Source organism: Pan troglodytes, chromosome 20, assembly GCF_028858775.2.
Source record: "Pan troglodytes isolate AG18354 chromosome 20, NHGRI_mPanTro3-v2.0_pri, whole genome shotgun sequence".
Lineage (NCBI taxonomy): Eukaryota > Metazoa > Chordata > Mammalia > Primates > Hominidae > Pan > Pan troglodytes.
The window spans coordinates 5,340,394-5,365,516 of record NC_072418.2 but is presented as its reverse complement, the minus strand read 5'-3'; the positions used below and the strand labels follow the sequence as shown (position 1 = coordinate 5,365,516).

The following is a 25,123-nucleotide window of genomic DNA, read 5'->3' as shown; positions in this document are numbered from 1 at the left end:
CACCCAGGCTGGAACGCATTGGCACGATCTCAGCTCACTGCAACCTCCACCTCCCGGGTTCAAGCGATTCTCCTGCCTCAGCCTCCTGAGTAGCTGGGATTACAGGTGTTTCACCATGTTGGCCAGGCTGGTCTCGAACTCCTGGCCTCAGGTGATCTGCCCACGTCAGCCTCCCAAAGTGCTGGGATTCCAGGCATGAGCCACCACGCCCGGCCTGATTTGTAATTATTCTACCTGCACTTAGGTTTGGTTTCTTTCTCCGTGTGCTTATTTCAAAATTCCAAAAGGAAAGGGAGAGAGTGAGAGGGAAAAAGATAAAAGAGAAATGGGAAGTACCGGGGCAAAGATGAGAGGGTGGCGGGGAGAGGTCAGGTCCCCAAGGGCACCGCTAGCGTGAGCAGGGGCTCAATGTACCCTCTACCTGATCCCTTCCACCCGCCAGCATCAGCAGCAGGTGCTCCAGGCCGTAGAACGCGCCAAGCAGGTCACCGTGGGGGAGCTGAACAGCCTCATCGGGGTGAGTCTCTCTAGCCCCTGCCCCACCATGGGGAGACGCCCACTCCCAGGTCCCTGGCACCCACCCAGGAGGTGTTAAAGCTGGGGTGGTGTGTGGGCCTTGGCTCCGGTGGTCCTGGGAACCCCAGGGGCACATGCTGTGCTTAGGTCCCATCCCCTGTGTCTACCTCTTGGGCTGGGGACCGCTGGGCTCCTGCCGCCCCCCGCCCCGGCCCATCCTGCCTCCTTTCTAGCAGCAGCAGCTCCAGCCGCTGTCCCACCACGCACCCCCTGTGCCCCTCACCCCCCGCCCAGCCGGGCTGGTGGGCGGCAGTGCTACGGGGCTGCTTGCTCTGTCTGGAGCCCTGGCTGCCCAGGCTCAGCTGGCCGCGGCTGTCAAGGAGGACCGTGCGGGCGTGGAGGCCGAGGGGTCCAGAGGTGAGTGGGCAGCATGGGGTGGCATTGGCCGGGGGGACGGGGCTGGGGAGGAGGACTGGAAGGCCAGGGCAGCAAACACATCAGCGTGAGGGGATGAAGTGGCTCATGCCTATAATCCCAACAATTTGGGAGGCTGAGGCGGGAGGATCGCTTGAGCCCAGGAGTTCATGACCAGCCTGGGCAACAGAGCGAGACCCCGTCTCTATAAAAATTTAAAAATTTGCTGGGTGTGATGGTGCACACCTGTATTCCCAGGCACTTAGGAGGCTGAGGCAGGAGGATCACTTGAGGCCGGGAGTTAGAGGCCAGCCCAAGCAACATAGCAAGACGCCATCTCTATGAAAAATTTAAAAATTAGTCAAGCATAGGCTGGGCATGGTGGCTTATGCCTGTAATCCCAGCACTTTGGGAGGCCGAGGTGGCTGGATCACCTGAGGCCAGGAGTTCGAGAGCAGCCTGGCCAACATGGGAAAACCCCATCTCTATTAAAAATACAAAAAAAATTAGGCGGGAGTGGTGGCGGGTGCCTGTAATCTCAGCTACTCGGGAGGCTGAGGCAGGAGAATTGCTTGAACCTGGGAGGCAGAGGTTGCAGTGAGCCAAGATTGTGCCACTGTACTCCAGCCTGAGTGAGAGAGAGAGACTCCGTCTCAAAAAAATTAAATAAATAAAAATAGATAGCCAGGCATGGTGGTTCACGCCTGTAATCCCAGCATTCTGGGAGACCGAGGCGGGCAGATCACCTGAGGTCAGGAGTTTGAGACCAGCCTGGTCAACGTGGTGAAACCTTGTCTCTACTAAAAATACAAAAATTAGCTGGGCATGGTGGTGGGTGCCTGTAATCTGAGCTACTCGGGAGGCTGAGGCAAGAGAATTGCTTGAACCTGGGAGGCAGAGGTTGCAGTGAGCCGAGTCCAGCCTGGGCGACTGAGTGAGACTCTGTCTCATTCATAAATAAATAAATAAATAAATAAATAAATGCCAAGCATGGTGGCATGCCCCTGGAGTCCCAGCTACTCGGGAGGCTGAGATGGGACAATCACTTGAGCCCAGGAAGTTGAGGCTGCAGTGAACTGTGACTGGGCCACTGCACTCCAGCCTGGGCAACAGAGCAAGACCCCAACTCGTAAAGTGTGAGGGGATCAATGAGAGCGGCTGCAAGGCCCTGGGGTTCAACATCACCCCCAATGGGCTGTGTGTCTTGAGGCAAGTCACTATCCCTCTCTGGGCATTGATCTGAATGCAGGGGAGGGATAATCCACCACTTGCAAGGGTGTTGGAAGGGTAGAGAGACTCTGAGTGGGGTGGTGGGGGCGGGGGGCTTTATAAACTGGAGGGCTGTACTCTCTGGCGCCGTGGATACAAACGCCTCATTCTTTCTCCTTCTTTCTCTTTATCTCATTCCCAATCTGCCAGTGGAGAGAGCCCCGAGCAGGGTAAGTGAGTGGCACCCTGGGACTCTTTTTATATTCTTGGGAGGCCAACGCTGGTTCTGAGCTGATGGGGGCCTCAGAATGAGAGCTAGGTTGAGCATGGTGGCTCACGCCTTTGATCCCAGCACTTTGGTAGGCAGAGGCAGGAGAATCATTTGAGGCCAGGAGTTTGAGACCAGCCTGAGCAACATGGCAAAACCCCATCTCTACAGAAAAATACAAAAAGTTAGCTGGGTGTGGTGGTCCATGCCTGTTGTGTCAGCTACTCGGGAGGCTGAGGTGGGAGGATCACTTGAGCCCAGAAGGCCAAGGCTGCAGGGAGCTGAGATCGTGCCACTGCACTCCAGCCTGGGGGACAGAGTAAGACCCTGTCTCAAAAAAAAGAAAGAAAGAAAAAAAAAACCAGGCCAGGTGCGGGCCTGTGATCCCAGCACTTTGGGAGGCCAAGGTGGGCAGATCACTTGAGGCCAGGAGTTCAAAAGCAGCCTGGCCAACATGGCAAAACCCTGTCTCTACTAAAAATTCAAAAATTAGCCGAACGTGGCGGCGGGTGCCTGTAATCCCAGCTACTCGGGAGGCCAAGGCAAGAGAATCACCTGGACCTGGGAGACAGAGGTTGCAGTGAGCCGAGATTGCACCACCGCACTCCAGCCTGTGCGACAGTGTGAGACTCTGTCTCAAAAAACAAACAACAGCAACAACAACAACAAAACAAGATCCATAGCCCGGTTTCCTGAAGCCTTTCTGTGTGGGAGATACCCAGAAGGCTGTAGTGTTTAAAATTTTCAATCATGGCCGGGCGCGGTGGCTCACACCTATAACCCCAGTACTTTGGGAGGCCAAGGTGGGTGGATCACTTGAGGTCAGGAGTTCGAGACCAGCTTGGCCAACATGGCGAAACCACGTCTCTACTAAAAATACAAAATTAGCTGGGCGTGGTGGCGCATGCCTGTAATCATGCCTCAGCTGGAGGCTGAGGCAGAAGAATGGCGTGAACCTGGGAGGCGGAGGTTGCAGTGAGCCGAGATTACACCACTGCACTCCAGCTTGGGCGACAGAGCGAGACTCCATCTCAAAAGAAAAAAAAATTTCAACCTCCAGCTTTTTTCGGGTAATTAAATAAATGAATGCATGACCTTGGACCCTTCTTCCCATCCTCACTTCCGTTCGCGTAGCCATCAGCCGTTCAGCAATATCTGTGGGTGCTCCCCAACAGAAATGTCATGTGAGCTGTGTCTGTAAGTTTTTCAAAAAATGGTTTAATTTTTTTTTTTTTGAGACTGAGTCTCGCCCTGTCGCCCAGGCTGGAGTGCAGTGGTGTGATCTCGGCTCACTGTAAGCTCCGCCTCCTGGGTTCAAGTGATTCTCCTGCCTCAGTCTACCAAGTAGCTGGGACTACAAGCACCTGCCACCATGCCCGGCTAATTTTTTTTTTTTTCTGTATTTTTAGTAGGGACGGGGTTTCACCGTGTTAACCAGGGTGGTCTCAATCTCCTGACGTTGTGATCCGCCCACCTCGGCCTCCCAAAGTGCTGGGATTACAGGCGTGAGCCACTGTGCCCGGCCAAAATGGTTTAATTTTGAAATAATTATAGATGTCAGAGAGGTTGCAGAAGAAGTAAGGCGCTGGTTGCGGTGGCTCATGCCTATAATCCCAGCACTATGGGAGGCAGAGGCAGGTGGATCACCTGAGGTCAGGAGTTCGAGATAGGCCTGGCCAACATGGCGAAACCCTGTCTCTATTAAAAATACAAAAATTAGCTGGGTGTGGTGGTGGGCGCCTGTGATCCCAGCTACTGGGGAGGCTGAGGCAGGAGAATCTCTTGAACCCGGGAGGCGGGGGTCTCAGTGGGCCGAGATGGCTCCACTGCACTCCAGCCTGGGCAGCAGAGCAAGACGCCGTCAAAAACAAAACAGAAGAGAAAACAAAACCTTAGCACCGAGTCAGCCCTTGGAAGCTCCCATTTCCCAGATGGGAAGCTTGAGGTCCAGACCCTAATAATGGTGGGGGACCCTCAGTCTCGGCTGGATCACAATGCAATCTAGGAGCCCAGGGCCCTGACCCTTTCTCCCCCCCGGCCTTTGTCTCTCCGCAGAGTGCATCTCCCTCGCCCCCTGAGAGTCTCGTGGAGGAGGAGCGACCGAGTGGCCCTGGTGGTGGCGGGAAGCAGAGAGCAGATGAGAAGGAGCCGTCAGGACCTTATGTGAGTGGGGGCAGGTGCAGGACTGGGATGGGCGTGCATGGCCCAGACCAGCCTGGCCCCTCAGAGCCTTCCAGAGCCCAGCTCTGGCCATAAATCTCTCACTCTGGAGCCTCCCATAGCTCCCTACTACTCAGAGTACTGACCAATCAGAGGAGATCCTGTAATGCAAGGCTTAACTCCAGTTGCTTGAAGTCTCTGCGGCCTCTTGGCCGTACAGCCATTTTCCCACCCTCTAGCTTTTGCTCCAGCTGTTTTCTTTCCCTAGAACACATATGTTTTAGAAGCCCATTTTTCTATCAAGAAACAAAGTGCCACCTCCTACAAGAAGCCTTCCCTGACCACCTCCTAGAGGCTGGGACCTCTTCTCATTGCCACATGGCTGCACACTTTTAGTTTCCAACTCTAGCATCCCAGGGGCCAGGCCGAATGTGGGGAATGGGGCTGTGGCCAGCTGGGGAGCCCCTTCTCCCACCTACAGGGGCAGCTGCAACTTGATCCCTGGAGACCGGCAGGCTCAGGGTGGGCCAATATTGCTGCTTCTCAGAGAAGCCTTCAATCTTCCTTTTTACCTAATAGCTTTTTTTTTTTTTTGGCAATGAATTTTATTTATTTATTTATTTATTTATTTAGGTGGAGTCTCGTTCTGTTGCCCAGTCTAGAGTGCAATGGCATGATCTCGGCTCACTGCAGCCTCCGCCTCCTGGGTTCAAGCGATTCTCCTGCCTCAGCCTACCCAGTAGCTGGGACTACAGGCACACGCCACCACACCTGGCTAATTTTTGTATTTTTGGTAGAGATCGGGTTTCACTGTGTTGGCCGGGCTGGTCTCAAACTCCTGACCACAGGTGATCAACCTGCCTTGGTCTCCCAAAGTGCCGGGATTACAGGCATGAGCCACTGCACCCAGACACAACAAATTTTCATTTAAAGAAGAAAACTGGACATGGGAGGGGAGTCTAGGAGGACCCACCCACTGGGCAGATTTTGTCTTCCAGGCTGCGACCTTTTTTCTTACTTTCGTTTCCAGCCCAACCAGAGGTTGCCCTCAAGCCCAACATGTCAGTGGTGTCCCATCCCACCCGGCTTCCTGCCACGGTACCCAGGATAGTGTTGTCTGCATCACTGAGTAGAGTTGGAGCTTGGTCTTTCTTCCAAGGCAGTGGGGAGCCATAGAGGGTTGCAGAGCAGAGGTGGGGATAGGTCTTAGGAAAATCAGTCTGGGGCCAGCTTGGAGGGTTGCCTGGAGGGGCAAGGCTGGAGGCCAGGAGCCCCAGGAAGGGATTGGGAAGGGATGAGGTCTGTCCTTGGGCTGTGGGGTAGTGGGTGGAAATGGCCAGAGAGATGGGTGAGACAGACATGCCTGAGAGACTGCTTGGCTTTGCGGGGTGAGATTGAGGAAGGCGGTAAGGATGATTGCTGGTCTCTGGCTCTCCCCTCACCATGCAGAGGGGTAAACTGAGGCCTGAGAGGGCCGGGAGTCACACAGGGCACTCATGTAGTCCACATCCTTCAAAGTCCTGTCCACAAGGTGCCCACCTGCCCTGCCTCCCCCCGTCCTTCCCGGATGCGGGCACGTGCAGCCTTCCCTTCTGCTCTGAGCAAACGAGTGCGGTGGTCTGAGAATCCCAGTCATGCCCCAGGGCTGGCTGGGCTCATGCCCCCAACTCCTGAGGAGCGGATAGGGGGTATGGAGGCAGGGGCATGACCACAGTGAGCTCTCTCCCCCATCTTCCCCCAGGAAAGCGACGAAGACAAGAGTGACTACAATCTGGTGGTGGACGAGGTGAGTCCAGGGGTCCAGCCTCTTCCCCGACTCTGGGCACAGAGCAAGGGGTGGGTTTTCTGGAATGGGAGGACCCAGAGGTAGTGGGGATCCTGGTTCCCCCCTCTGTGGGACAGCTGGGATGGGGTCAGGAAGCGTCAGGGACTCCGGGACACCTCTGGCCGACCTCCTCTCCATTGCACAGGGAGTGACTTCAAGCCCAGGTTCACTGAGTGATTTGTGGGCAGTGACACCCTCTTCCCTGGCCTCACTTTTCCCCATCTGTTCAATGGGAAAATAAAACCAAGCCTTTATATAGTCCTCGCTATGGGTGCTTATGGAGTAGAGCCTATCATTAAACCCATTTTACAGGCCGGGCGTGGTGGCTCACACCTGTGATCCCAGCACTTTGGGAGGCCGAGGCGGATGGATCACTTGAGGTCAGGAGTTTGAGACCAGCCTGACCAACATGGTGAAACCTTGTCTCTACTAAAAATACAAAAAAATTAGCTGGATGTGCTCGCTTGAACCCAGGAGGCGGAGGTTGCAGTGGGCCATTACCCCAGCCTGGGTGACGGAGCGACACTCAAAAAAAAAAAAACATTTTACAGATGAGTAAACTGAGGCAGCAGAAGGTTTCATAATCTTCCCATGGTGGGTCATGGGTACCCATTCTAGAGATTGGGGTGGGAGTCGGGAGGAGGATAGAGAGGGACTCTTCTTTCCCTCTCATTTCAACTCTGCTCAACGTCACCTCCTCAAACCCAGGACCAACCCTCAGAGCCCCCCAGCCCGGCTACCACCCCCTGCGGAAAGGTACCCATCTGCATTCCTGCCCGTCGGGACCTGGTGGACAGTCCAGCCTCCTTGGCCTCTAGCCTTGGCTCACCGCTCCCTAGAGCCAAGGAGCTCATCCTGGTAAGGAGGAGGGGAGGGCCTTGAAACTCATTTTATTCATCCTGGGGGCCTTGAAGCAGACGCTACCCCATGATGCAGAGGGCAATGATGAGAAATCAGCCGGGCTGGCATTGTCCACCCTCTCCCTGTGCTTTTTTTTTTAAAACCTCCTGCTTGGACTGACTTTGTTGAATCTCAGTAAATATTAAAAGGCAACTTTGTAAAGAAGCTTTGTAGATAAATTTTAAAAGGCAATTCACTACCTTACATGGAAAGCAGGTCTCTCTCTTGCAATCAATAGGAAATCCCATGGAAATAAACATAGTGAAAGCCCAGCCAGCTAGGCTGGACCCAGGCCTGCATGTGTTGAGCCCTTCCAGAGGCGCTTAGAGATACACCGGCCCCAAGCTGAGATGTTGTCCCCGGAAGGAAAGATAATTAATACAGGAACAAGTTTCCAGTTGGACCTCCTGGAGTTTAATGCCAGGCATGTGAGCCATCTAAAAGCACCCCCAGGGCATTAGAAATTCAGCTCCTTTTGCAGCTCCCCTCACCCCAAATCTTCTCCAGACCCCTCCCCTGCACTTACCAGGGAAGAGTATGTCGGTTTCTAGGCCTCCCCTCCCGGTTTCAAGGCCTCCCTTCCTGGCAGGTTACCATGGCAACCGCCAGAGGTTGGGGCTCCCATTCCATCTTAAGTGCCCTCCTCCCACTGCGGGAAAAACCTTACAAGGGGATGGGTCAGCTCCGTTGTATTGGAGAAGCCCTCAGGGGTCCTCCCTGACCCCACAGTTGTCCCATCCACTCTCTCGCGGGTGCCGGTGTTGCATGGCTGTCACTGTTTGTGCGATGGTGTCATGGGAAGCCCAGACAGACGCAAGACAAGGATGCGAAGTTTCTTGGGAGGCAGGGGAGGCGATGACATGAAGCCGAGATAACAGAGCCTGCCCCTAGATGGAGGTCCAGCTGCTGCTTTCCTCAGAGCTCCCCTTGGGGAGGGACAGCTCTGGGTGACACCTCCCTCTCTGTGGGGGCTCAAGGAGGATTGCAGTGTGCGCTAGGCACTCTTCCTTCACCTGGGAATATGCCGCTGCGGGGTCTGCCTCTCCACGAGCCCATCCCGGAGTTTCTAATTCCTTGTCGTTCAAAAATCTCAACAGTGGCTGGGTGCTGTGGCTCATCCCTGTCATCCCAGGGCTTTGGGAGGCCAAGGCCGGACGATCACTCGAGAACAGGAGTTGGAGACCAGCCTGGGCAACATAGTGAGACCTTGTCTCTATGAAAAATTTAAAAAGTTAGCCGGGCATGGAGGTGTGTGCCTGTAGTGCCAGCTACTTGGGAGGCTCAGTCGGGAGGATCACTCGAGCATGGGAGGTTGAGGCTGCAGTGAGCTATGATCGTGCCTTTTGTTTGTTTTTCGTTTTGGAGATGGAGTCTCGCTCTGTCACCCAGGGTGGAGTGCGGTGGCACAATCTCGGCTCACTGCAACCACTGCCTCCCAGGTTCAAGAGATTCTCCTGCCTCAGCCTCCCGGGTAGTGGGTAGCTGGGACTATAGGCACGTGCCACCACGCCTGGCTAATTTTTTGTATTTTTAGTAGAGACGAGGTTTCACTGTGTTAGCCAGGATGGTCTAGATCTCCTGATCTCAGGTGATCCGCCCACTTTGGCCTCCCAAAGTGCTGGGATTACAGGCGTGAGCCACAGCGCCTGTCTGATCATGTTAGTTTTGAGAGCAAGACCCTGTATTAAAAAAAAAGAATTGCAAATCTTGACAGCCTATAACTTTGTAACTTTGTTGCCTTTTTTTTTTTTTTTTTTTTTTTTTTGTGGAGTTTTGCTTTTGTTGCCCAGGCTAGAGTGCAATGGCGTGATCTCGGCTCACTGCAACCTCTGCCTCCCGGGTTCAAGCAATTCTCCTGCCTTAGCCTCCCAAGTAGCTGCAATTACAGGCATGCGCCACCACGTCCAGCTAATTTTGTATTTTTAGTAGAGATGGGGTTTTCACCATGTTCGCCAGGCTGGCCTCAAACTCCTGACCTCAAGTGATCCACCGGCCTCGGCCTCCCAAAGTGCTGGGATTACAGGCGTGAGCCACTGCGCCTGGCCTGTTGTTGTTGTTTTGAGACAGAGTCTTTTTTTTTTTTTTTTTTGAGATGGAGTCACTCTGTCTACCAGGCTGGAGTGCAGTGGCGTGATCTTGGCTCACTGCAAGCTCCATCTCCCGGGTTCATGCCATTCTCCTGCCTCAGCCTCCCAAGTAGCTGGGATCACAGGCACATGCCACCACACCCGGCTAATCTTTTTTTTGTATTTTTAGTAGAGATGGGGTTTTACCATGTTGGCCAGGCTGGTCTCGAACTCCTGACCTCAGGTGATCCGCCCGACTGGGCCTCCCAAAGTGCTGGGATTACAGGTGTGAGACACCGCGACTGGCCGCCCCCAACCCCAGTTTCTGATCAGATCGTTGGGCCACAAGACACCAGGTGCCTGGTGGCCTTCAGTCCTGCCCTTTCTCTGCAGAATGACCTTCCCGCCAGCACTCCTGCCTCCAAATCCTGTGACTCCTCCCCACCCCAGGACGCGTCCACCCCCGGGCCCAGCTCGGCCAGTCACCTCTGCCAGCTCGCTGCCAAGCCAGCGCCTTCCACGGACAGCATCGGTGAGCACCTTGCCTGTTGGTGCCTGTCTGGAGCAGGTCTTGTCTCTGGGGATATCTAGGAAAAGGGGCTGGAGAGGCAGAAGGCTGGGATTCCAGGCTTGGTGTTCATTGCCTTGGTCCTTTTTGTGACTTCAAGTTAGACGCTGCCTCCCTCTGGGCAGTTCCTTATTGTCTCAGCTCGGCGGGTAGGGAAACTGAGGCCTGGAGAGTGGAAGTGGCTTAGTCGGGGGTTTCAGCCTAGTGCACTGGAAAGACAATCTTTGGGGCCAGACAGACTTGGGTTTCAGACCAGGCTTGGGCATTCACCAGCTGGGTGACCTTGGGCAAGTGATCCAACCTCTCTGAGCCTCAGTTTCCCCATCAGTAATCTGGGGAATGACAGTGCTCATCTTTTCTGCCTTATGGTCAGGCCCTGGGCTGGTTCTGGGGCCCCTGAAAGAAGCTGGCCTTGGAATCTGCCCTCAAGGAACTCCCAGGTGGCAAAAAGGGACGGGACCCAGACCCCAAAACTCACAGCCCTGTATAGTCAGGGCTGGTACCAAGCCAGGTACCCAACATGGGCAGGGTTGGAGGTTGGCAATGGGGAGGCTCAAGGATGTTTCTGAGATGTTAATGGACATTGGGCCTGGGTTGTTTTTTTTTTTTTTTTCCTTTTTTTTTGAGACAGAGTTTCACTCTTGTTACACAAGCTGGAGTGCAATGGCACGATCTCAGCTCACTGCAACCTCCCGCTCCCAGGTTCAAGCAATTCTCCTGCCCCAGCCTCCTGAGTAGCTGGAATTACGGGCATGCACCACCACGCCCGGCTAATTTTTTTATTTTTAGTAGAGACCAGGTTTCACCATGTTGGTCAGGCTGGTCTTGAACTCCTGACCTCAAGTGATCCGCCCACCTCGGCCTCCCAAAGTGCTGGGATGACAGGCGTGAGCCTCTGTGCTCGGCGGGCCTGGGTTTTGAAGGATGGATAGGAGTTTGCCAATTAAAAGAAGGAGAATGGCCATAGTCCCAGCTACTCAGGAGGCTGAGGCAGCAGAATTGCTTGAACCCAGGAGGCAGAGGTTTCAGTGAGCCGAGATCGCGCCACTGAACTCCAGCCTGGCGACAGAGCAAGATTCCATCTCAAAAAAAAGAAAAAAAAAAAAAGAGAGAAAGTCATGTCCACTGGAGGAACGATAGTGCAGAGGTCTGGAGGTGTCCCAGGCTATGGCCAATGTGGAACCAGCACATGGAAACTCTGAATGAAAGGCCAGGGAGCTCCCAAGGCAGTGGGAGGCGGGATCTGGGTCCAGGGCGTCAAAACCTGTCCCCGACTCTTCCGTCTCAGCCCTGAGGAGCCCCCTGACTCTGTCCAGTCCCTTCACCACGTCCTTCAGCCTGGGCTCCCACAGCACTCTCAACGGAGACCTCTCCGTGCCCAGCTCCTACGTCAGCCTCCACCTGTCCCCCCAGGTCAGCAGCTCTGTGGTGTACGGACGCTCCCCCGTGGTGAGTCCTTGGGTGGGGGCGCAGGAGGTGTCAGCAGGGCCCAGGGGCTGGGGGCCGGGAGGAGAAACCAACTACACAAGGAGAGACAAGGGAGTGCAGAAAGGGAAGGGAGCCCTGGCTCAGCAAGTATGCATGGGAAGACAATCTGGGGGTCTCAGTAGTCCCACAAGCTTAATACAAAGCAAGACTTCTGATTGTGGAAAAATCCAACAGCGATTAAGCCGCATGAAGAGGAGCAGTAGGGCCTTGGCCTCGGGACACTGTTTACAAAAACAGGCAGTGGACCAGATTTGTCCTGGGGAGGGGGCTGGAGTTTGCAGACCCCTGGCCTAGAGCCAGTCTGGGCATTGGATGGAGAACCCTTCAGGATCCTTGGAACCGTGGAGTTCTAGGATTTCCTGGACAGAGATTTTGGTGTCAGTGTGCTCAAGTGAAAACCTCAGCCCTCTCATCTGTAGTGTGACAGGCAGAGAGAAGGCATCTCTGCTGCCTTGGGGAGGGGTGATAAACAGAGAGGGGTATGGCAGGTGGGCGTGGGGTGGCACAGAGGTGGGTTGGAGTCACCTGCCTCACTGACACCCCCCTGGCATTCTGACAGATGGCATTTGAGTCTCATCCCCATCTCCGAGGGTCATCCGTCTCTTCCTCCCTACCCAGCATCCCTGGGGGAAAGCCGTGAGTACCAGGGTGGGGCTCCCTGCCTGCGGACCCGGGCCAGCCCCCTACCTCCTCTGAGGTCTTACCCTCTGTGGTTGGGGTCTCCCTGCTTCCCTTCTAGAAAGTCTCTTGTGTGGGCCGGGCACAGTGGTTCACTCCTGTAATCCCAGCACTTTGGAAGGCTGAGGCAGGTGGATCACTTGAGGTCAGGAGTTTAAGACCAGCCTGGCCAACATGGCAAAACCCTGTCTCTGCTAAAAATACAAAAATTAGCCGGACGTGGTGGCAGGCACCTGTAATCCCAGCTACTCGGGAGGCTGAGGCAGGAGAATCACTTGAACCTGGGAGGTGGAGGTTGCAGTGAGCTGAGACCGTGCCATTGCACTCCAGCCTGGGCAATAGAGCGAGACTCAGTCTCAAAAAAAAAAAAAAAGAAAAGAAAAAGAAAAAAAGTCTCTTGCATAAGCTACTCAGAGTTCCACTGGCTCTCCATAGAAGTAGACTCTGACCCCCCAGGGGACACTGGGCGATGTCGGGGGACACGTGTGGTTGTCACAGCTGGGGGAGGAGACGTTCCTGGCCTGGAGTGTGGAGGCCAGGGATGCTGCTTAGCATCCTGCATTGTCCAGGATGGCTCCACCAGAGGAGATCTGGCCCCAGTGTCCACAGAGCTTTCTGCAGTGATGGAAGTGTTCTAGACCCACTGCTGGCCAACCCAGTCGCCACCAGCTGGGCGTGGCTTTCAGTACTTGAAATGTGGTCAGTGCAACTGAGGAGCTGAAGTTTTGTTTTGTTTTGTTTTCTGAGACTGAGTTTCGCTCTGTTCCCCAGGCTGGAGTACAGTGGTGAGATCTGAGCTCACTGCAACCTCCACCTCCTGGGTTCAAGCGATTCTCCTGCTCCAGCCTCCTGAGTAGCTGGGATTACAGGCGTGCACCACCGCCGGCTAATTTTTGTATTTTTAGTAGAGACAGGGTTTCACCATGTTGGCCAGGCTGGTTTTGAACTCCTGACCTCAAATGATCCACCCACCTTGGCCTCTCGGAGTGCTGGGATTCCAGGTGTGAGCCACCGTGCCGGCCTGAAAATGTTTATTTAATTTCAGTCCATTTAAGTGTTTTAACTGGTCACAGGTGGCCGGGGCTCCTAGGACAGACCCTCTAGCTGGTCTGGAACACTCAAGGTGTCTTTGTGGGTCCTCGGTTGAACGAACATTTATTAAGTGCTTGTTTACCATGCGCCACACCACAACCTAGACTCCCTGTGTATTTGTGCCACCCACTGACTGTCCCATATCACCTTTGACCATGTTGTCCTGCCTTTTTCCTAAATCAGAGGCCAAGCACCATGGCTCACTCCTGTAATCCCAGTGCTTTGGGAGGCCAAGGTGGGAGGATCACTTGAAGCCAGGAGTTTGAGACCAGCCTGGGCAACATAGCAAGACCTCATCTCTACAAAATAATAACAGAGAAAATTACTTTAAAAAATGCATCAGAGGCCGGGCCCGGTGGCTCACGCCTGTAATCCCAGCATTTTAGGAGGCCGAGGTGGGAGGATCATTTGAGGTCAGGAGTTTGAGACCAGCCTGAGCAACATGGTGAAAGCCCATCTCTACTAAAAATACAAAAAAATTAGCCAGGCGTGGTGGCCTGCACCTGTAATCCCAGCTCCTTGGGAGGCTGAGGCAGGAGAATCACTTGAACCCCGGAAGCAGAGTTTGCAGTGAGTCCAGATCACACTACTGCCCTCCAGCCTGGGTGACAGAGCGAGACTCCATCTCAAAAAAGAAACAAACGCATCAGGCTGGGCATGGTGGCTCACACTTGTAATCCTAGCACTTTGGGAGGCCGAGGCGGGCAGATCACTTGAGGTTAGGAGTTCAAAACCAGCCTGGCCAACATGGTGAAACCCTGTCTCTACTAAAAATACAAAAAACTTAGCCAGGCATGGTGGCTCACGCCTGTAATCCCAGCTACTCGGGAGGCTGAGGCAAGAGAATCGCTTGAACCCAGGAGGCAGAGGTTGCAGTGAGCTGAGATCGGGCCACTGCACTCCAGCCTGGGCGACACGACGAGACTCCCTCTCAAAAAACAAAACAAAAAATAAACACATCAGAGGGTGCCAGGCAGGACAAAGGCGTCTCCCTGCCCTCCCAGGTGCGGGTGCGGGGGCGTGGTGCCCAGGGCTGGGTCATGCCCCGGCTTTCTCTCCAGGGCCTACTCCTTCCACGTGTCTGCGGACGGGCAGATGCAGCCGGTTCCCTTCCCCTCGGATGCACTGGTAGGCGCGGGCATCCCGCGGCACGCCCGGCAGCTGCACACGCTGGCCCATGGCGAGGTGGTCTGTGCGGTCACCATCAGCGGCTCCACACAGCATGTGTACACGGGCGGCAAGGGCTGTGTGAAGGTGTGGGACGTGGGCCAGCCTGGGGCCAAGACGCCCGTGGCCCAGCTCGACTGCCTGGTGAGGGCGGGGTGGGACAGTGGGTGGGACTCACAGATGAGGGGTGGGGCTTATGTTCCAATGGGGCGGTGTTCGCAGGCTGGCCGTGGGTGGGGCTACAGGTGAAGGGCGGGGCTTATAGGTGAAGGGCGGAGCTCGTAGTCACATTGGACAAGGCTTGCAGGCCAAAGGGGTGGGGATCATTGGCCAATCAGAATTGGACTTGCAAGACAATCAGGACAGGGTTTGCAGGCCAACCATGGGTGGGGCTTAAAGGATGGAGCTTATAGTCAGATGGGGCAGTGTTTGCAGGTCAAAGGGGCGGGGCTCACCAGCCAATCAGGGTAGGGCTTGCAGGCTAATCAGGATGAGGCTACATTGGGCTCCAGAGACCCCCACATTGAGCTAGGCTCCTAGAGACCTCACCTGGGACCAACCCCCAGCCCCTGCTTCTCTCCCCGACTCCAGAACCGAGACAACTACATTCGTTCCTGCAAGTTGCTGCCGGATGGCCGGAGTCTGATCGTGGGCGGTGAGGCCAGCACCTTGTCCATTTGGGACCTGGCGGCGCCCACCCCCCGTATCAAGGCCGAGCTGACCTCCTCAGCCCCAGCCTGCTACGCCCTGGCGGTCAGCCCCGACGCCAAGGTTTGCTTCTCATGCTGCAGCGATGGCAACATTGTGGTCTGGGACCTGCAGAATCAGACTATGGTCAGGTGGGTGGCAGGTGCGCTGGGACCTTGGGCAAGCCCCCGGCCGCTCTCGGTGCAGGGGGAGTGGAGGAGTGTGACCTGGGACGATGCTGGGGCAGCTCGAATTCCAGGATGGACGCCTGGGCCCTTCTCCCTCCAGGCAGTTCCAGGGCCACACGGACGGCGCCAGCTGCATTGATATTTCCGATTACGGCACTCGGCTCTGGACAGGGGGCCTGGACAACACGGTGCGCTGCTGGGATCTGCGGGAGGGCCGTCAGCTGCAGCAGCATGACTTCAGCTCCCAGGTGCTGTTCGGTTCTGGCGGGAGGGGGATGGGAGCTCCAGGAATACATAGTCCCTTCCTCTCCTTGTGAGGTGCCCACTTTCAGAGGCAGGACAGGACTCCCATCTGCTGTGGTGTCCATCTTTCTTGTCCCCCAGACACATCCACAGGCTTCCCCTGTAACTCTCTAAAGATGTAGGGGAACACAAAAGAGCTGATTCATAGGAAGCTGTGGGGCTGACACCCCCAGATCATCTTCCCCACCTGCTTTCGTCCAGTCATACCCTTATATGTGCCTTTCCTCGTGTAGCTGGGTGGTTTTTCTAGCCTTTAATCTCTGGACGCCGCCGAGAGCGTGGGACATACACTTCCCAACCGAGGACTAACCATGGGGGAGCTACTGGCCAGGAGGACAGAGTGGAGGTTGATGTAGGAGGAGCTGGGCATGGAGAGATCCCCACTGAAGGTGGAGCCTAAGCTGAAGGACATGGTGAACAGGCTGGACAGAGCTGGGGGCTCCTCAGGGCTGAGCAAAGAGAGTGAATCTTCAGGCACCGTGACCCCAGATCCTGCCTCTCACTGCTTTGGGGGCAGCTGTGAGCTCCTTGTTCTGTCATTCAGGGTTTCCATGGGCTGGTCTCATGCACACCATACTCTGGGACAGCTCTGAGGCCTCTGCACATTTGTTCCCTGTGGCTGAAATGCCTTTCTCTTCTTTCTGTAATTGGCAAACTCCTATTCATCCCTCAAGACCCATCTCATTTGCCCCTCCTCCTTGAAACCTAAGAGGAGCTAACTCCTAACTCCCAAGCTCTTTTTTTTTTTTTTTTTTTTGAGACGGAGTTGCTGTGTTGTGATTTCAGCTCCCTGCAACCTGCGCCTCCCAGGTTCAAATGATTCTTGTGCCTCAGCCACCTGAGTAGCTGGGACTACAGGCATGCACCACCATGCTCGGCTAATTTTTGTATTTGTCGGTAGAGACAGGGTTTCACTGTGTTGTCCAGGTTGGTCTTGGACTCCTGGCCTCAAGTGATCCACCTGCCTCGGCTTCCCAGTGTGGGAATTACAGGCCTGAGCCACCACGCTTGCCCTCCCAAGCTCTTTATGTCCAACCTGCTCTTCTCTTTCAGGAGGGCAGGTGGACACAGCTCTCCATCCCGTGGCCCCGAAGCTTAGGTGGGCTAAGAACATTTCTAGGGATCCCATGGTGAATATCTCCTAGCTCACTGGGTGCCCCCCAATGAGTCTTTACACAGAAACACTTCTGTATGGCCAGGAGAGGACGTTTGAAGCCCTCCAGTCTTCTCTTCTGCAAATGTGTGGTTATTTCCACAGGCATCTTGTTAGTGAGATTCCAAGAGGTTTAGGGTGGAACAGAGCCTGATTCCTGTTTGTGCTTAAAATGAGGTGGAGGACGCTGAATCTTTTAAAAATCAAACCGAGGCCGGGTGCAGTGGCTCACGCCTGTAATCTCAGCACTTTGGGAGGCCGAGGTGGGTGGATCACTTGAGGTCAGGAGTTCGAGACCAGCCTGACCAACATGGAGAAACTCCATCTCTATCAAAAATACAAAATTAGCCAGGTGTGGTGGCACATGCTTGTAATCCAAGCTACTTGTGAGGCTGAGGCGGGAGGATCACTTGAGCATGGGAGGAGGTTGAGGCTACAGTGGGTCATGATTGCACCACTGCACTCCAGCCTGGGCGACAGAGCAAGACCCTGTCTCAAAAAGGAACATTCCAAGCTAAGAGTGAGAAGTTCTGTCTCCCAGGCCTGGTCTGTCTTATTTTTTTTGTTTTTTGTTTCTGAGACAGAGTCTTGCTCTGTCACCCAGGCTGGAGTGCAGTGGTGCAATATCAGGTCACTGCAACCTCCACCTCCCAAGTTCAAGCGATTCTCCTGCCTCAGCCTCCCGAGTAGCTGGGATTACAGGTGCCTGCAACCACGCCCAGTTAATTTTTGCATTTTTAGTAGAGATGGGTTTTCGCCATGTTGGCCAGGCTGGTCATGAACTCCTGACCTCAGATGATCTGCCCGCCTCGGCCTCCCACAGTGTTGGGATTACAGGCCTGAGCCACAGAGCCCGGCCAAGGCCTGGTCTTTCATAGTCTTGCTCTGTGACCTTGAGGGAACACTGCCTCAGCTTCCATCATCTGCTTAAGGGGAGCGATTGGCCTTGCCTGGCTGTTCCCTTCTCTCTCCCTCCTCCCTGTGCTGTTGTGCGCTCAGAGCAGATAATGGATGTGCAGCCCTAGGGTTCTGTGTAATTCTGATTAATATTAATGATTCGACATGCAGTTGTCTGCCGTGTTCCCAGTCCTGGGCCAGCTGCCTTTCTCTAGGGGGGTGCTGAAGAGGGAGAATGTTGGACTCCACCCCCGCAACCCCTGATGGTGCTGGGCACCCCCCAATATCCAAAGGGGCTCGTAGGCTGACATGGTGGCTCACACCTGTAATCCCAGCGCTTTGGGAGGCCGAGGCGGGCAGATCACTTGAGGTTGGCAGTTTGAGACCAGCCTGGCCAATACGGTGAAACACCGTCTTTAATAAAAATACAAAAATTACCCGGGCGTACTAGCAGGTACCTGTAATCCCAGCTACTTGGGAGGCTGAGGCAGGAGAATCCCTTGAACCTGGGAGGCAGAGGCTGCAATGAGCTGAGACTGCAACACTGCACTCCAGCCTGGGTGACACAGTGAGACTCCGTCTCAAAAAAAAAAAAAAATTATCCAGCGTGATGGTGCATGCCTGTAGTCTCAGCTTCTGGAGCTGAGGCAGGAGGATCTCTTGAGCCCTGGAGGTCAAGGCTGCAGTGAGCCATGACTGTGCCACTGCACTCCAGCCTGGGTGATGGAGTGAGACCCTGTCTCAACACAAAACAAAGAGGGGCTCGTGACCCCATCTCTTCCCTCTTTACCCCCAGATTTTCTCCCTGGGCCACTGCCCTAACCAGGACTGGCTGGCAGTCGGAATGGAGAGTAGCAACGTGGAGATCCTGCACGTCCGCAAGCCGGAGAAATACCAGCTGCACCTCCACGAGAGCTGCGTGCTGTCCCTGAAGTTTGCCTCCTGCGGTGTGTCTTCTGGGGCGGGGTGGCACGCCCTCAAAACCCCAACAAAACCCAGGGTGCCTATTCAATCTGAATCTTAGACTAAGGTTTATATACTGAAAAGCAAATCGTTAGTACAAGTATATCCCAAATGGTGTGTGGGATATGCTTATACTGAAAACCAAATAATGAAATATTTGGGATATACTTGTCCTAAAAATTATTGATGACTTATCTGAGATTCAAATTTAAGGCTGGGTGCAGTAGTTCATGCCTGTCATCCCAACACTTTGGGAGGCCAAGGCAGGCAGATCACCTGAGGTCAGGAGTTCGAGACCAGCCTGGCCAACATGGTGAAACCCTGACTCTACTAAAAGTACAAAAATTAGCCAGGCGTGGTGGTGGGCGCCTGTAATCCCAGCTACTTGGGAGGTTGAGGCAGGAGAATTGCCTGAACCCGGGAGGTGGAGGTTGCAGTGAGCCAAGATCATGCCACTGCATTCCAGCCTGGGAGACAAGAGTGAGATTCTATCTAAAAAAAAAAAAAAAAAAAAAAAAAAGGAAAAGAAATTTAAGCCAGGCACAGTAGCTGATGCGTGTAGTTTCAGCTACTTGGGAGGCTAAGGCAGAAGGATCGCCCAAGACCAGGAGTTCAAGACCAGCCTGGGCAACATAGCAAGATTTTCTCTACAAAAAAATTAAACAGCCAGTGGGTCGCACCTGTAGTGCCAGGTACGAGGGAGGCTGAGGCAGGAGGATTGCTTGAGCCCAGGACTTTGAGGCTGTAGGGAGCTATGATGACATCACTGCCCTCCAGCCTGGGCAATACAGTGAGACCCTGTCTCTTTAAAAAAAAAAATCATTCATTAGTGTAAGTATATCCTAAACAGTACATGGGATATCTTATACCAAACAAACAAACCAACAAACAAAAACAACTTGGGCTGGGCACAGTGGCTCGCACCTGTAATCCCAGCACTTTGGTAGACCACAGTGGGAGGATCGCTTGAGGCCAGGAGTTTGAGACCAGTCTGGGCAGCATAGTGAGATCCCAACTCTACAAAAAATAATTTTTTTTTTTTGAGACGGAGTCTCACTGCGTTACCCAGGCTGGAGTGCAGTGGGGCAATCTCGGCTCACTGCAACCTCTGCATCCTGGGTTCAAGCGATTCTCAAGCCTCAGCCTCCCAAGTAGCTGGAGTTACAGGTGCCTGCCACAATGCCCAGCTGATTTTTGTATTTTTAGTAGAGAAGGGGTTTCACCATGTTGGCCAGGATGGTCTCAAACTCCTGACCTCAAGTGACCCAGCCACCTCGGTCTCCCAAAGTGGGGATTACAGGTGTTAGCCACCGCCCCCGGCAAAAAATAAAAATGTTAGCTGGGCGTGGTGGTGCACACCTGTGGTCCCAGCTGCTTGGGAGGAGCGCTTGAGTCCAGGTGGTGGAGGCTGCAGCGAGCTATGATTGTACCACTGCACTCCAGCCTGGGTGACAGAGCAAGACCCTTTCTTGGAAAAAAAAAAAAAGAAAAAAAAGGGAGAGGCCAGACCCAGACCCAGCCTGCCCCACCTCCCCCACCTCCCCCTGCAGCCCGGGTCTCTCTTTAGTGCCCCCTCCTTGAACCCTGCTGCTCTCCTTCCCCAAGGACGGTGGTTTGTGAGCACCGGGAAGGACAACCTGCTCAACGCCTGGAGGACGCCGTACGGGGCCAGCATTTTCCAGGTACTTGGCGGTGTGGAGCCCCGACTCTGGCAGGGCCATGTGCCCGGGTATGCCAGGGTCAGACAGAGAGATTGCCCCTGTCCCCGTCCCCCAGGTCCCCCCGCCACCCTAACCCCTCCTCAGGGTCCTGCAAGCCTCCCTACCGCCCAGGTACTAAAGCAGAGGTTGGAATTTCAGCCAGAGGCCTCGCCTCATCTGCCCGTAGCCTGTTGGTTTTTCTAAAATTTAGTTGCAGTAACATGCATATAACATTATAAAATTTAAAATTTGACGGCCGGGCACGGTCGCTCACGCCTGTAATCCCAGCACTTTGGGAGTCTGAGGCAGGCGGATCACGAGGTCAGGAGATCGAGACCATCCTGGCTAATATGGTGAAAACCCGTCTCTACTAAAAAACTACAAAAAAATTAGCCAGGTGTGGTGACGGGCGCCTGTAGTCCCAGCTACTCGGGAGGCTGAGGCAGGAGACTGGCATGAACCCGGGAGGCGGAGCTTGCAGTGAGCTGAGATCGCACCACTGCACTCCAGCCTGGGTGACAGAGTGAGGCTCTGTCTCAAAAAATAAATAAAAATAAAATTTGCCATCTTACTCATTTCTTTTTTTTTTTTTTTTTTTTTGGAGACAGAATCTTGCTCTGTCTCCCAGGCTGGAGTGCAGTGGTGCAATCTCGGCTCACTGCAAGCTCCACCTCCTGGGTTCAATCGATTCTCCTGCCTCAGCCTCCCGAGTAGCTGGGATTACAGGCATGTACCACCACGCCTGGCTAATTTTTGTATTTTCAGTAGAGGGGGTTTCACCATGTTGTCTAGACTGGTCTCAAACTCCTGACCTCAGGTGATCTGCCCACCTTGGCCTCCCAAAGTGTTGGGATTACAGGCGTGAGCCACTGCGCCCAGCTGTTTTTCTATTTTTTTTTTTGAGATGGAGTCTCGCTCTGTCACCCAGGCTGGAGTGCAGCGGCACTATCTCCGCTTATTGCAAGCTCCGCCTCCTGGGTTCACACCATTCTCCTGCCTCAGCCTCCCGAGTAGCTGGGACTCCAGGTACCCGCCACCACACCTGGCTAATTTTTTGTATTTTTAGTAGAGACAGGGTTTCACTGTATTAGCCAGGATGGTCTTGATCTCCTGACCTCATGATCCACCCGCCTTGGCCTCCCAAAGTGCTGGGATTACAGGTGTGAGCCACCACACCCAGCCTGTTTTTCAAATTTTATATCCCCATCAGCAGTGATTGAAATTTTAAAATTCTCTGCATCCTCACCAACACTTGTTATTGGCTGTCTTTTTAATATGCCCGTCCTGGTTGGTACAGTGTTTTTTTGTTTTTTGACACGGAGTCCTTCTCTGTCGCCCAGCCTGGAGTGCAGTGGCGCAATCTCAGCTCACTGCAGCCTCCACCTCCTGAGTTAAGGCGATTCTCCTCCCACAGCTTCCCAAGTAACTGGCATTACATGTGCCCGCCCCCATGCCTGGCTAAGTTTTGTATTTTTAGTAGAGACGGGGATTCCCCACGTTGGCCAGTCTGGTCTGGAACTCCTGACCTCAGGTGATCCACCTGCCTCGGCCTCCCGAAGCTCCGAGCCACTGTGCCAACCCTTTATATTTTCAAAGGGTTGTAAGAAAAAATCCCAGAATATGTGACATAGACTTATTTAGACTTTAGGCAAAGCCTAAAATGTTTACCAGGCCCTTTGTGAAGTTTGCTGATCCCTGGTCTAGGTCATTGCCTTGGCCCTCTGCTCAGAATATGTGACATAGACTTATTTAGACTTTAGGCAAAGCCTAAAATGTTTACCAGGCCCTTTGTGAAGTTTGCTGATCCCTGGTCTAGGCCATTGCCTTGGCCCTCTGCTGTGCTGTGTGACATCATGCCTGGTGCACACCCACTCTGAGCTTCCAGAAAGGGCAGCACTTCAGTTCCATCTCTCTTGGTATTGAGGGAATGGAGGCCGTTCTGCCCATTGGACTTAGCTCCAAAGCACCTGTCTCTAGAAAACAAGTCGCTCTGCCGGGCGCGGTGGCTCACGCTTGTAATCCCAGCACTTTGGGAGGCCTAGGCAGTGGATCACCTGAGGTCAGGAGTTTGAGATTAGCCTGGCCAACATGGGGAAACCCAGTCTCTACTAAAAATACAAAAATTAGGCTGGGCGCGGTGGCTCATGCGTGTAATCTCAACACTTTGGGAGACCAAGGCAGGCGGATCACCTGAGGTCAGGAGTTCAAGCCCAACCTGGCCAACATGGTGAAACCCTGCCTCTTCTAAAAATACAAAAATTAGCCAGGCATGGTGGCATGCACCTGCAATCCCAGCTGCTTGGGAGTTCGAGACAGGAGGATTGCCTGAACCTGGGAGGCGGAGGTTGCAGTGAGCAGAGATCACACCATTGCACTCTAGTCTGGGCAACAGAGTGAGACCCTGTCTCACAAAAAAAAAAAAAAAAAATTATATATATACACACACACACACACACACACACAAATTGGCTGGGCGTGGTTGCGGGCGCCTATAATCCCAGCTATTCGGGAGGCTGAGGCAGGAGAGTGTCTTGAACCCGGGAGGTGGAGGTTGCAGTGAGCCAAGATCGCATCAGCCTGGGCGACAAGAACAAAACTCCATCTCAAAAAAAAAGGAAACACGTCACTCAGTAGGCGAGTCCTGACCTCCCATTCCTGACTCCGCCCCAGCCTTGCCCGCACACCCATCTGCGGGGACCATGCCTCACCGTGCCCTTTTCTCTCTCCCTTCCCTCGGCAGTCCAAGGAGTCGTCCTCAGTCCTGAGTTGTGACATCTCCAGAAATAACAAATACATCGTGACAGGCTCGGGGGACAAGAAGGCCACCGTGTATGAGGTGGTCTACTGAGACATGACCCCCCCTTCCTGTACCCGAAGTCCAGACTCCCAGGGGAATCAGCAGCCGGGACAGACATCCTAGCAGCCGTCTCCCAGCCCTGCCTAGGAACCGTACATCCCATCTGCTCTCTGGCCAACGGCTTCACACCTTCCCCTGCTGCATGTGGGGGCCGATGGGCAGGGGACCTCGGTGGAAATAAAATGTATCTATCACATCCGCATTTCTCTCTCGGGCTGGGGAACCCGTGATCATTGTTCCTCTTGGGCACGGTTACTGGGAGGCAACCATGTCCTGGGGATGGGATCATATGTAATGAGAATTCATTCTGCAGGATATTCAGAGGTGTCTGCCTGGTATGTGAGAGCCACTCTGAGACACAGGAGTTGCACGGGGCAGGATAGTTAAGATGCTGTTGTGTAACAAGTAGCCCCCGAGTCTCAGGGTTCATGCATTTTTTCCTTGCTCATACCCACAGAGTGTACAGGGCTCTACTCCAGGTAGTCACTCAGGCCTCCGGGTAGAAATTTTTTTGAGACAGTCCCACTCTGTCGCCCAGGCTGGAGTACAGTGGTACGATCTCAGCTCACTGCAACCTCCGCCTCCTGGGCTTAAGCAATTCTTCTCCCTCAGCCTCCCGAGTAGCTGGGATTACAGGAATACCACCACACCCAGCTAATTTTTGTATTTTTAGTAGAGACAAGGTTTCTCCATGTTGACTAGGCTGGTCTCAAACTCCTAGCCTCAGGTGATCCACCCACCTTGGCCTCCCAAAGTGCTGGGATTACAGGCATGAGCCACTGCACCTGGCTAGATTCCAAGGATTTCTAAGAGCCCTGCGCATGGCAAAGGGCTGAGCAAACGTCCCTGCCCAGTGGAGGGGAGGGGTACACTGAGCACTAAGGGATGAGAATCAGCCCTCAGAGCACTGAGAAGACTGTTCTGGAAAGAGGAAAACGGCGGATGTGATATCTCAGAGGCAAGGGGAACTTGGCCTGGTGGTTACCCAGAAGACAGCCAGGTTCTGGAGAACGAGGCCTGCAGACAAGGCTTCAGCGGGGAGCGGGGAGAGTGGGGGGCAATCAGCCCCGTGTTCTGGAAGCTCAAGTGGGCTACCATGTACAGCAAGGATTAGGACCGGTGCCGGGGCTCACACCTGTCATCTGAACACTTTGGGAGGCTGAGGCGGCAGGATTGCTTGAGCCCAGGAGTTTGAGACCAGCCTGGGCAATAGTGGGACTCCCATCTCTAGAAAAAAAATTTAAGGCAGCATAGGTTGGGCGGAGTAGATGCCGCTGGGAACATTCTAGAAGGAGATGGGAGGGTTCCTGCTGAGAACAGAAGGCACGCCCTGGTGGATGTTTCTGGAGACACCGCAGGAAAGGGGATAATTCTCTGTGTTAAGGAGCCTAGGCCCGTTGACATCTGGGCCCCTTCATAGCTTGGAAAAGGGAGGGTGGGCAAATGGCATTTCCAGAGCCCTAGCTTGTGTGGGAAGAAGGCCGACCAGTGAAGCTATTGGAAATTTGTTTCGACCTTAGCACTGTGGACCTCGGGACTGGACCATCCTCTGGGGTGGGGCCGTCTTGGGCACCGCAGAGTGGTGAGTAGTGTCCCTGCCCCCACCCACTCCATGCCAGGGGGACCCCACAAGTCGTGACAACCAGAAATGCCTCCAGACATCGCCTAGAGTCCCCTGGGGGCAGAATCACCCTACTGGAGACTACTGGTCAAATGGGACATGTCTAGGACAGGACCACTCACACCGCTCCTGGAATCACACCAGAAACATCAGACCAGATTGGAGCTGCTCCGGGCGGCGGAGGTGGAGATCTGCTACCCCAACAGCGAAGTCTGTGGCTGTGACTAGATTCCCAGGGAACGAGGATGGAAACGGCTCAGAGGGCTGGGCACGGTGGCTCATGCCTGTAATCCCAGCACTTTGGGAGGCCAAGGTAGGAGGATCGCTTAAATCAGGAGTTTGAGGCCAGGCACAGTGGCTCACGCCTGTAATCCCAGCACTTTGGGAGGCCGAGGTGGGAGAA

General features: G+C 54.2%; 1 protein-coding gene across 4 annotated transcripts in view; it reads left to right on the top strand.

The window, feature by feature from the left end:
- Window positions 1–23,293, top strand: part of TLE2 (TLE family member 2, transcriptional corepressor) — a 32,460-nt gene extending 9,167 nt beyond the window's left edge. The window contains exons 6-20 of one of the 4 annotated variants that reach the window (XM_024351910.3): window positions 443–517; window positions 753–933; window positions 2,350–2,369; window positions 4,463–4,570; window positions 6,309–6,353; window positions 7,101–7,250; window positions 9,752–9,890; window positions 11,215–11,375; window positions 11,974–12,050; window positions 14,246–14,495; window positions 14,943–15,190; window positions 15,327–15,474; window positions 18,376–18,526; window positions 20,148–20,224; window positions 22,983–23,293. In XM_024351910.3, coding sequence (XP_024207678.1) covers window positions 443–517; window positions 753–933; window positions 2,350–2,369; window positions 4,463–4,570; window positions 6,309–6,353; window positions 7,101–7,250; window positions 9,752–9,890; window positions 11,215–11,375; window positions 11,974–12,050; window positions 14,246–14,495; window positions 14,943–15,190; window positions 15,327–15,474; window positions 18,376–18,526; window positions 20,148–20,224; window positions 22,983–23,090 — 1,938 coding nt within the window. In that variant the 3' untranslated portion in view covers window positions 23,091–23,293. Of the gene's footprint in view, window positions 1–442; window positions 518–749; window positions 934–2,349; window positions 2,370–4,462; window positions 4,571–6,308; window positions 6,354–7,100; window positions 7,251–9,751; window positions 9,891–11,214; window positions 11,376–11,973; window positions 12,051–14,245; window positions 14,496–14,942; window positions 15,191–15,326; window positions 15,475–18,375; window positions 18,527–20,147; window positions 20,225–22,982 lie in introns of all 4 variants that reach the window. The other 3 variants (XM_016937025.4, XM_024351911.3, XM_054673856.2) reach the window with 3 other exon arrangements.
- The last annotated feature ends 1,830 nt before the right edge of the window (window positions 23,294–25,123 follow it).